Source organism: Hemiscyllium ocellatum, chromosome 26 (genome assembly GCF_020745735.1).
Source record: "Hemiscyllium ocellatum isolate sHemOce1 chromosome 26, sHemOce1.pat.X.cur, whole genome shotgun sequence".
Classification (NCBI taxonomy): Eukaryota; Metazoa; Chordata; class Chondrichthyes; order Orectolobiformes; family Hemiscylliidae; genus Hemiscyllium; species Hemiscyllium ocellatum.
The window spans coordinates 9021457-9033167 of NC_083426.1; the positions used below are offsets into that span (position 1 = coordinate 9021457).

General features: G+C 46.3%; 1 protein-coding gene across 1 annotated transcript in view; it reads right to left on the reverse strand.

Moving 5' to 3' along the window:
* Nucleotides 1–9448, reverse strand: part of LOC132828140 (neurofascin-like) — a 125683-nt gene extending 116235 nt beyond the window's left edge. Inside the window, exons 1-3 of the mRNA XM_060845060.1 lie at nt 9355–9448; nt 8855–8872; nt 2200–2305 (exon numbers count right to left, since the gene is read on the reverse strand). Coding sequence (XP_060701043.1) covers nt 2200–2305; nt 8855–8872; nt 9355–9448 — 218 coding nt within the window. The remainder of the gene's footprint in view (nt 1–2199; nt 2306–8854; nt 8873–9354) is intronic.
* Nucleotides 9449–11711: the final 2263 nt, after the last annotated feature.

Genomic DNA, 11711 nt, shown 5'->3' on the forward strand with positions numbered 1-11711 from the left:
TCAACACGGTTTTGTGAAGGCTAGGTTGCGCCTCACAAATCTTATTGAGTTCTTCAAGGAGGTGAAAAAACAGGTGGATGAAAGTAAAGTGGTTGATGGGGTGTATATGGACTTCAGTAAAGTTTTTGATAAGGTTCCACATGGTGGGCCTATCGCACAAAATAAGGAGTTTTGGGATTGAAGGTGATTTAGTGGTTTGGATCAGCAATTGGCTAGCTGAAAGAAGACAGAGGGTGGTGGTAGTTGGGAAATGTTCATCCTGGAGCTCAGTTACCAGTGGTGTGCTGCAAGGATCTGTTTTGGGGACACTGCTGTTTGTCATTTATATAAATGATCTGGACGTGGGTATAGAAGGATGGGTTAGTAAATTTGCAGATGTCCCGAAGGCAGACAGAGTTGTGGATAGTGCCGAAGGATGTTGTGGATTACAGAGGGACATAGATAAGATGCAGAGCTGGGCTGAGAAGTGGCCAATGGAGCTTAATGCTGAAAAGTATGAGGTAGTTCACTTTGGAAGAAGTAACAGGAATACAAAGTACTGGGCTAATGGTAAAAATCTTGACAATGTAGATGAACAGAGAGATCTCGGTGTCCAGATGCATAAATACCTGAAAGTTGCCACCCAGGTTGAGAGGGTTGTTAAGAAGGCATATAGTGTGTTGGTGTTTATTGGTAGGGGGATTGTGTTTTGGAGCCACAAGGTCATGCTACAGCTGTACACGACACTGGTAAGGTCGACCCTGGAGTATTGTGTGCAGTTCTGGTCATTGCATTATAGGAAGGATGTGGAAGCTTTGGAAAAAGTTCAGAGGAGATTTACTGGGATGTTGCCTGGTATAGAAGGAAGCTTTTATGAGGAAAGGCTGAGGGAACCAAGACTGTTTTTGTTGGAGAGAAGAAGGTTGAGAGGTGACTTAATCAAGATGTATAAGATAATCAGAGGGTTAGATAGGGTGGATAGTGAGAGCCATTTTCTTCAGATGGTGAAGGCTAACATGAGGCGACATAGTTTTAAATTGAGGGGTGATAGATTGAGGACAGATATCAGGGTAGTTTCTTTACTCAGAGAGTAGTAGGCGCATGGAACTGCCTGCCGGCAACAGTAGTAGACTCACCGACATGAATGGGATTTAAATGGGCATTGGTTGCATGGACATACATATGGATAACAATGGACTGGTATATGTTAAATGGGCATCAAATCAATTTCTCAGGTCGGCGCAACATCGAGGGCCAAAGGGCCTATACTGCGCTGTAATGCTCTATGTTCTATTGCGAATTCTGTTTGGTAAGGACTTGAACCTGGAGCATCTGGCCCAGAGGTAGGGATTCTACCCACTGCACCATAAGAGATGCTGCAACCACAACTATTTACAATTGATAGGAATGATTTGGAGGAAAGAGGCCAATGTACAGTAGCCAAGCGGAAAGGTAAGTTGCTTGAGGGATACAACCAGTTTCCAGAGAGAACTGAAAGAACTGTGAATGCTGTAAATCAGAACCAAAAGCAAAAATTGCTGGTAAAGCTCAGCAGGTCTGGCAGCATCTGAAAGAAATCACAGTTAACATTTGAGGTCTAGTGATCCTTCCTCAGAACAAACCTGAAATGTTAACTCTGATTTCTCTCCACAGATGCTGAGCTTTTCCAGCAATTTCTGTTTGTGTGTGTGTGTGTGTGTGTGTGTGTGTGTGTGTGTGTGAGAGAGAGAGAGAGAGAGAGAGAGAGAGAGGTGTGGAGATGCCGGTGTTAGACTGGGATGGACAAAGTTAGAAATCACACAACACCAGGTTATAGTCCAACAGGTTTATTTGGAAATATCTACCTGATGAAGGAGCAGTGCTCAGAAAGCTTGCACTTCCAATTAGTCTGTTGGACTATAACCTGGTGTGTGATTTTTAACTGCTTGTGTGTGTGAGTGAGTGAGTGAGAGAGAGAGAGAGAGAGAGAGAGGGAGCGAGAGAGATAGAGAGAGATAGAGAGAGAGAGAGGAGATTGCTTTGTTGGCCAATGGGGCTACAGTACCTGGATTCAAACACCAGAGGGTGTTAGTTCCACATTGCTCAGAGGTGGACAATAGTGTTTGTTGCAAGGCTCAGGACATGTTCTCAAACTCTGTGTCCCCCACCACCCTCCCTTCATCTCCTCGTCCCAGAAATATACTGCACCCCTCACATCACTGCACAGAAAGAATTACATACGCTGGAGTTGGGTTCCCCTTCCCTTCGCAGTAAATAACCACGTTATCTCGTGGGTCTACGATATAATCCTTTGGACTCTGCTTGGTAATGGTTGGAGGCTGGGCCACTGCAAAAACAAATAAAGACAAGAAATAATGGTGATGATTAATATGTCAATGCTAACAGACAGAACACCAATGTAACCTCCTATTTTTTCCCTCAAAACCCAACTACTCTGTCAAATTGCTAACTGAGTTTGAAATTCAAAGTGACATCACTGTGTCCAGCTCGAACATTTTTTTTCAAGCTCAGCTCTGCAGTTCTTCTCTCCTTGACAACATTTTAAAAGTCAGCTAGTTGCTGTGTTTAATTGGCTGGATGGCTATGAGTGTGGTGCACAATGGCACTAATGGTCTGGGTTCAATTCTGTACAGCTCTAGAACTTCATGGAGGACTGTCTCCTAGTCTTGCCCTGCATTTGATACTAAGTAATGCCCCTCAAGCTGTTGACTCACTTGTCTGTCTCCCTCTCAGAGAGAGATGCCTATAGACCCTCAAAAACAATGGCTACTTAACAGCGCTCTACTACATAAAACCCTCTACTTTTCCAGACCCTTTCAGTTCTGAAGAAGAATCATATTTGACTCCATAAATATAGAAAATAGGAGGATCAGTATGCTGTTCAGCTCTTTGAGCCTGCTCCATCACTCAATATGATCATGGCTGACCATCCAACTCAGTCCCCTCTTCCTGCCTCCCATTCCCTTTGATATAACTAGTGGAGCTGATAAAGGGTAGCCAATGGATGTGCTTTACTCGGACTTTCAGAAGACTTTCAATAAGGTTAATAGAGAAGAGACTAGTATGCAAAATTAAAGCATTTAGGGATTTAGGGCTAGTGTAATGAAATGGATAGAGAGCTAGTTGGCAAACAGGAAACAAAGAGAAGGAATAAACATGTCTGTTGCCAAGCAACAGCCTCCTGGAATACTGCAGGGATCAGTGCTTGGACCCCAGCTATTCACCATACACATTAATTATTTAGATGATGGAGTGGGATCTAGGTGGGAGGGTGAGCATGGAGGAAGATGCAGAGATGCTTCTGTGTGATTGGAGAGGTTGAGCAATTGGCCAAATGCTTGACATATGAAGTATAATGGGTATAAATTTGAGATCAATCTCTCCGGGAGTAAAAACAGAAGGCAGATTTTTATCTGAATGGCAATAGATTAGGATAGGGGAGGAGATCTGGAGGTCCTTGGACACCAGCCATTGAAAGTAAGAATGCAGGTGCAGCAGGTGGTGTAGAAGGTAAATGATATGTTGGCCTTCATGGCAATAGGATTTGAGTGGGGATATCTTGCTGTACAGGGTCTTGGTGAGACCACGGCTAGAGTAGTGCGTGCAGTTATATCCAGGTAAGGACTCAAAATCTTATCTCTTTCCCCAGATACTGCCAGACCTGCTGAGCTTTTCCAGCAATTTCTGACTGGGTAAGTGACTGGCAGAGGAGGGTGGAGCACTGGAGTGGTATCAAGGGAAGAGGACAGGAAATGATGAGAGAAAGGGGAGACTGAGGAGACAAATTGAAATTAGCTTTCTTTACCTCCTCTGCCTAGTCCGAAATAGAAATGAAACAGGAAATAATATCCACTCTGAGGGAAATGTATCCAGGCACTGTACACTGCGCGTGGAGCAGCAGAGAGATACAGATCCCTAGGCTTTACTCAGAATCAGCTTTTGATATCAAGAGCGTTATGGAATATGACACACAGACTATGCACTTATAACACTATGGATGCTGAGATAAGACCAAGCAGACAAACTGAAGAGAAAGGAGTCGAGAGTATGGTGCTGGAAAAGCACAGCTGGTCAGGCAGCATCCAAGGAGCAGGAGAATTGATGTTTCGGGCATAACCCCATCACCAGGAACTGCCTCAATCCTATTGAAGAGCTTATGCCCGAAACGTCAATTCTCCAGCTCCTCGGATGCTGCCTGACCTGCTGTGCTTTTCCAGCACCACTCTCTCGACTCTCCAGCATCTGCAATTCTCACTTTCTCCTCCCTGAAGAGAAAGGAGACCCAGGTTTAACCAGTGTACAGATGAATCCTGCAGTACTGTGCATGGGAATGGGACTCAACTGTAAACAAGCAGATGGACGGAGTAGCAGAGCAAAAGAAGACCCAGGGGACAGGCAATGCCTGGCAGCAGATACAGACAGAAGCCAGGCCTCACAGACCTCACTCAGCTCAACAGACAGGAATTAATGAAAGACATGAAAATGCATACAGGACAGGTCAAACAGCCTCAGTCAGATTAAACACGGATGAGGTGAGGGTGTAAGTGGGTGTTAAATCCTCACAGAGATCAAAGTCTGACCACAAGACGCAGAATTACAGCATCTTCCCGGCTACAGTGTCATGCTATAAGCAGCTGCCTGAATTTTATCTTTGTGACAATCAAGCCAGTCTTAAAGAGATGAATTCTGGATGCAATCATGAAACAGTGAGTAAGTGCCTGGACGTGGGTAAGACGCAGAAACTCGGCGAGCCCAGGTGGTGGACCACAGTTTCGAGGGAGATGTCATTTCATCAGATGTACTCTGACCTGATGCTGAGCTCCTCCAACTGGCATGGCTTGACGCAATGGTCTTCAATACAGTGCCAGCCATGGGAAGTTGACAGCACTCTGGCCTCAAAACTACAATACTGTGGGCCATAAACCTCATTACAGAGGTGGTGGCATATTATCAAGGTTTAGACTTTGGTGCAGAACTGAGGGAGTGCGGCACTGTCAGAGAGTCAGTACTGACGGAGAGCTGCACTGCCGGAGATTCAGTACTGAGGAAGTGCTACACTGTTAGAGGTTCAGTATTCAGGGAGTGCTGCACTGTCATAGGGTTAGTACTGAGGGAGTGTTGCACTGTAAGAGGGAGTTGTGCATTGTCAGAGGATCTGTACTGTGGGAGTGCTGCACTGTTGGAGGGTCAGTACAAGGGGAGTGTTGAACTATCAGAGGGTCAGTATTCAGGGAGTGCTGCACTGTCAGAGGATCAGTACTGAGGGAGTGCTGCACTGTCAGAGGGTCAGTACTGAGGGAGTGCTGCACTGTCAGTAAGTCAGTGCTAGGGAGTGCCGCATTGTCAGAAGGTCAACTGAGGGGGTCCCCCACGTGGGAGGGTCAGTACTGAGGGAGTGTCACATTGTCAGAGGGTCAGTACTGAGGGAGAGCTGCACTGTCTGAGAGTCAGTACTGAGAGGGCTCTGCATTGTCAGAGGATCAGTACTGAGGGAGTGCCACACTTCAGAAGGTCAGTGCTGAGGAAGTGCTGTGCTGTCAGAGAGTCAGTAACTGAAGAGAGCTGCACTTTCAGATTGTCAGTACTGAGGGAGTGTTATATTGTCAGAGGGTCAGTACTGAGGGGGTTCTGCACTGTCAGAGAGTCAGTGCTGAGGGAGCCGGCACTGTTAGATGGTCAGTGCTAAAGGAGTGCGGCACTGTCAGAAGATCAGTACTCAGGGAGTGTTGCACTGCTGGAGGGTCAGTCCTGACTGTGTGCTGCACTGTCAGTGTCAGTACTGAGGGAATGCTGCATTGTCAGAGGGTCAATACTGAGGGAGAGCTGCACTGTCAAAGTGTCAGTACTGAGGGAGCAGCGTACTGTGAGGATCTGTACTGAGGGAGTGCTGCACTGTCAGAGGTTCAGTACTAAGGGTGTGCTGCACTGTCAGAGGATCAGTACTGAGGGAGCTCTGCATTGTCAGAGGGTCAGTACTGAGGGTGTGCTGCACTGTCAGAGGGTCAGTACTGAGGGAATGCTGCACTGTCAGAATGTCAGGGCTGAGCGAGTGCTGCACTGTCGGAGCGTTAGTACAGAGGGTGTGCTGCACTGTTGGAGGGTCAATACTGCAGGAGTACTGCACTGTCAGAGGGTCAGTACTGAGGGAGTGCTGCACTGTCATAGGTCAGTACTGAGAGAGTACAGCACTGTCATAGGGTCAGTACTGAGGGAGTGCTGCAGTGTCAGAGTGTCAGTACTGAGGGACTTCCATATTGTCAGAGGGTCAGTACAAAGAGAGCTCTGCACTGTCAGAGGATCAGTACTGAGGGAGTGCTGCACTGTCAGAGGCTCAGTACTAAGGGTGTGCTGCACTGTCAGAGGATCAGTACTGAGGGAGCTCTGCACTGCCAGAGGGTCAGTACTGAGGGAGTGCTGCAGTGTCAGAGTGTCAGTACTGAGGGACTTCCATATTGTCAGAGGGTCAGTACAAAGAGAGCTCTGCACTGTTAGAGGATCAGTACTGAGGGAGTGCTGCACTGTCAGAGGGTCAGTACTGAGGGAGTGCTGCACTGTCAGAGGGTCAGTGCTGAGGGACTTCCACATTGTCAGAGGGTCAGAACAGAGGGAGCTCTGCACTGTCAGAGGATCAATACTGAGGGAGCTCTGCACTGTGCTGTGCTGTTGGAGGGTCAGTAAAGAGGCAATGCCGAGTGAGTGCTGCACAGTCATCGTGCCAATACTGAGGAAGTATGCACTGTCAGAGGGTCAGTACTGAAGGAGTGCTGCACTGTCAGAGGGTCAGTGCTCAGGAAGTGCCACACTGTGTGAGGGTCAGTACTGAGGGAGTGCCACATTGTCAAAGGGTCAATATTGAGGGAGTGGTGCATTGTCAGAGGGTCAGTACTAAGGGAGTGTTGCACTGTAAGAGAATCAGTACACAGGGAGTGCTGCACTGTCAGAGGATCTGTACTGAGGGAATGCTGCACTGATGGAGGGTCAGTGCTGAGGGTGTGGGCACTGTCAGAGGATCAGTACTGAAGGAGTGCTGCACTGTCAGAGAGTCAGTGCTGAGCGAGTGCTGCACTGTCAGAGAACCCTGTCCATCCCTGAGCCATGTTTATAGTAATCACTATGACATTCCTCCCAGTTCCATGTTCCCAACAATGCTCTGAGTTCATCTTGTAAGTTTTAGTTCAGGATTCTCTTACGATTAACACACAGCTTCTATTGGCTGTCAGAAAGACAAATATATGTTCACATTCACATCAAGAGGTATAGAATACAAGAGGACAGATGTACTGCTGAGGCTGACTAAGTCTCTGGTTCACCCATATTTGGAATATTATGAACAGTTTTGGGTTCCGTATCTGAGAAAGGTTGTGTTGGAGAGGTCCAGACGAGGGTGACAAGAATGATCCTGGGAATGAAGGGCTTCTTGTATGAGGAGTGGTTGAGGATTCTGGGTCCATACACAGAGTTTAGAAGTATGAGGGTGAATTTACAGAATACTGTGAGGCCTGGATAGAGTGATCGTGGAGAAGATGTTTCTACAAGTAGCAGAGACTAGGCCCCAAGAGTGGAGGGACGACCCTTTAGAACTAAGATGAGGAGGAATTTCTTCAGGCAGATGGAGGTTAATCTATGAACTCATTACCATAATATGCTATGGAAGCCAAGTCACTGAATGTATTTAAGACAGAGTTTGACAGATTATGGTTAGGGTTGATTAGTAAGGGGATCAAGAGTTACGAGCAGAAGCAGGAGAAAAGGTTTGAGAAACACATCAGCCATGATTGAATGATGGAGCAGACCCGATGGGCCAAATGGCCTAATTCTGCTCCAGGGATCTGTGGGAGGGAGTGCCACACTGGAACACCGCCAGGGAACTGTGTTTGATTCCAGCCTCGGGAGACTGTCTGTGTTGAGTTTGGTTTCCTCTGGGTGGTCTGGTTTCCTCCCACAATCCAAAGATGTGCCGGTCAGGTGAAGTGGCAATGCTAAATTGCCCAATACATTAGGTGTATTAGTCAGAGAGAAATGGGTCTGGTTGGGTTAATCTTTGGAGGACCAGTGTAGACTTGTTGGGCCGAAGGGCCTGTTTCCACACTGTTGAGAATCAAATCTAATCTTAAAAAAAAATCTAATTGGATGAGCCACTATTGAATCGTACAACAGGGACCTAAGTCTCAGACATGTGTCTCCTTTCTCATGTGAGCCATTGAACATATCTCTATTCCATTTTCTCTGATGTGCTGGTCTCGTTTCCTTTTGGGAAGAATCTAAGCCTACTTGACAGAGACCTCCACATTCTAATTGCTCTCAGAGGCAATGAATTGATCTCTCTTTCGGGAATGGATTTAATGACAAATTTTGGTTTTAGATTCAGGGAAACAAACAGGAAGTTCAAGACAGTGTTATATTTATTCATCCCTTGGGAAAACGGAAAGTAGAATGGAGAGAGTTACAAGTACCTTTCAGTTTTACTCTAAGGGGAAAGGGGAAGAGTCAGTAAGAGTCAGGCAGGAATGTCCAGGGGAGCTCCCAGGCTCCGGACAGCCCTTGCGTTGAGCTCCATGACTTTTCACCAGCCCTGTTCACCTCCAAAGCTTTGAGCCAGAATCAATAGCTCTGCACCCATGTAGTTGTCTGCCTCACTCCCAATGTAGGAGCACATTCCTGCAGATGCTGGAATCTGTACTGAAAACAACAAATGCTGGAGATCACAGCGAGTCAGGCAGCATCCACGCAGAGAGAGCAAGCTGACGATTCGAGTCCAGATGACTCTTCACCAAACCCAATGACCCTCACTTTGCTGAACTGTGCGGAGGACAGTGACTCTCCTCCATAGGACACTTGAGAGTTACAGACATAATGAGAAATGATGAGAACTTACACTCTCTCTGAAGGCTTGCTTTTGTCCCATTGTTGGCAAATTGAGGGAGCATAGAGGTGAGGAAATAAACAGGTTAGTAAAAAGAGACAAGAGCTATGAGCATGAGATACCATTAATACAGACTATTAATATTCCATTCACATTAATGTACACTGCTTGTTAATAAAATTTGTTTGTTAACACATGATCTATTAAGACTCTACACTTGTTAATAAGCTCTGCACATCACACACTTATTGACACACACTACTTAATAACACACAATGTTTATTAATATAAACTGCTTGTTAACACATCCTGCTAATTAACACAGTGATTATTGACACAAACTACTTATTAATATTAATAGCTTATGACTTTACTTTGCTTGTTAATACACACTGATATAAACGGGTAGCTGAGCTGGGTGAGAAAAGTAGACTTTGGAGTTTTCCCATCTAACTCTCTGTGTAATCACATTGGTCCCTGCAATGACACACTCATTCTCTTGTGGTACTTACGATCAAGGGGAACTTCAATGGCTGTAACCAGGTGACACAGAGACACAATAAACACCAAGCCAGTGTGCAGAAGAAACCTATCCCGTGGCAGCATTTCTGGATGTTAAATGTTCCGCCAGTGAAGAGCAAATCTAGTTGATCTCTGGGTTCGAGTATTCCACCTGCTGGCAAAGAACATAAATTAAACAATACCAAGTGATTTACTCCCACTGTGGAAATCATTGAACCGACAATGACCACTGAGTGACTTCTCCCTCCAAACTCTGAGCCCCACATGTCCAGCTACAATAGCTGCAGCAACAAACATTGTATATCATCTCCAAGGTTTACACAGGAACCCAGAGTCTAGATTAGAATGGTGCTGTAAAAGCACAGCAGTTTGGGGCAGCAGGAACCCAATCAGGTGAAAACAAACACTGTGACTAAGAGAAAAGATGAAACTCTCAGTCACAGTGCTGGGTTTTAAGGGAAATCGTGCAGGAGGGAGAGAGGTGGAGAGGTTTAATGAGGGTGACCAATGGTGAAGCGAAGGGCACACTGGGGGGGAGGAGGGGATGCTCAGGAGATCAGGATTGCAGAATTCTTGCGGGGTTATCAGACTAGTGGCCAGCGCGGTGGCTCAGTGGTTAGCACTGCTGCCTCACAGTGCCGAAGACCTGGGTGCAATTCCAGCCTGGGGGCGAGTGTCTGTGTAGAGTTTGCACACTCTCCCTGTGGCTGTGTGGGTTTCCTCCAGGTGCTCCAAATATGTGCAGGTTAGGAAAGTAACCCTGACTGTGTTACACTTGTCATGAGAACAAATAATATGTTTAAATTACTGAAAAGTGAAGGTAAACCAAAGCGGGGATTGAGGTGAAAGTGGAAGAAATAATATAAAAACAGAAATTGCTGGAGAAACACAGCAAGTCTGGCAGGATCCAAGGAGAGAGAAAACAAAGTTGTGAAGAAGAGTCACCGGACTCACACTGTTAACTCTGTTTTCTCTCTGCAGATGCTTTCAGACCGAGTTGAGTTTCTCCAGCAATTTCCATTTTTGTTTTGATCTCCAGCATCCGCAGTTCTTTGTTTGATTTTGACAGATACGACAGGTTAGTGGAGAAAAAATTAAACTCAGGCAGTTCAAACAGCAGCTGTATGCTAACACCGTCATGTGTGTGATGAACGATCAATAGTTCGAATGGCCTTTAATTATCCCTGACTTATTCATACCTTCTTTAGACCAGGCTCTCAATTAAAGTTGCCTGCAGAATCACTCAGTCTGAGGCGTCAATCCCTGGGCCGAGCCACCAGCCAGGTGCTGTGGTTCATTAACTTTGTGAATAGGCTGACCCTTGACCTGTGGCTCCCGCGACCTATTCTTCGGAAAGGGTCGCAGCCTGGGCTTTTGTTTGCTCATTTCCTCCCTTCCTTCTTCCATTACTGTCGGTGCACAGCATGACCCATCGCCCTCAGAACAAAAGACGGGCAGATGGAAGGGACAGGGAGCTGCCTTGGAGGTCAACATTTGGACGACAAGAGGGTCTTAGCAATACTCAGGCAAGACCGGTGTCAGCATCTCACTGACCCAGCTGTTCAGATTTATGCTGAGATCCTCACAGATCAGAGATTGGAAGGGATTGTGTTTTAATAAACACTAATGATATCTCAGCCAGCAATAACTCTGTGCCTATTGCTCTCTGAGTTAAGCACCAGCTGTGATTTAATGACAGCACTTTTGGATGTTCTTGGTTCAAGTCCTGCTCCAGCAACTGAGTTAGAACCTGACGATTCTGATGAGGTGCTGCACTGTCCGAGATACTACCTTTTGTCTGAAATGTGAAACTGATCAGTAAGTTTGTGGACAACACAAAGACTGAGGAAGCTGCAAACAGTGAGAAGGATTGCCATAGCATTCAACAGGATTTAGAGAGATTAGATTAGATTTCCGTACAGTATGGAAACAGGCCCTTCGGCCTAACAAGTCCACATTGACCCTCCAAAGAGTAACCCACCCAGACTCATTCCCCTACCCTATATTTACCCCTGACACTATGGACAATTTAGCAAGGCCAATTCACCTGACCTACACATCTTTGGATTGTGGGAGGAAACCCACGCAGACATGGGAAGAAAGTACAAACTCTACACAGACACTCGCCCGAGGCAGGAATTGAACCCAGGTTGCTGGCACTGTGAGGCAGCAGTGCTAACCACTAAGCCATCGTGCTGCCCCACGGTGGAATGCCTAGAGACTTGGATGGAGAAATAGCAGATGGAGTTTAATCTGGACAAAGGCGAGTTGATGAATTTTGGAAGGCCTAGTGCAGGAAGGAAGATTACAGTACATGACAGAACCCTTAATAGCATCAACATGCAGA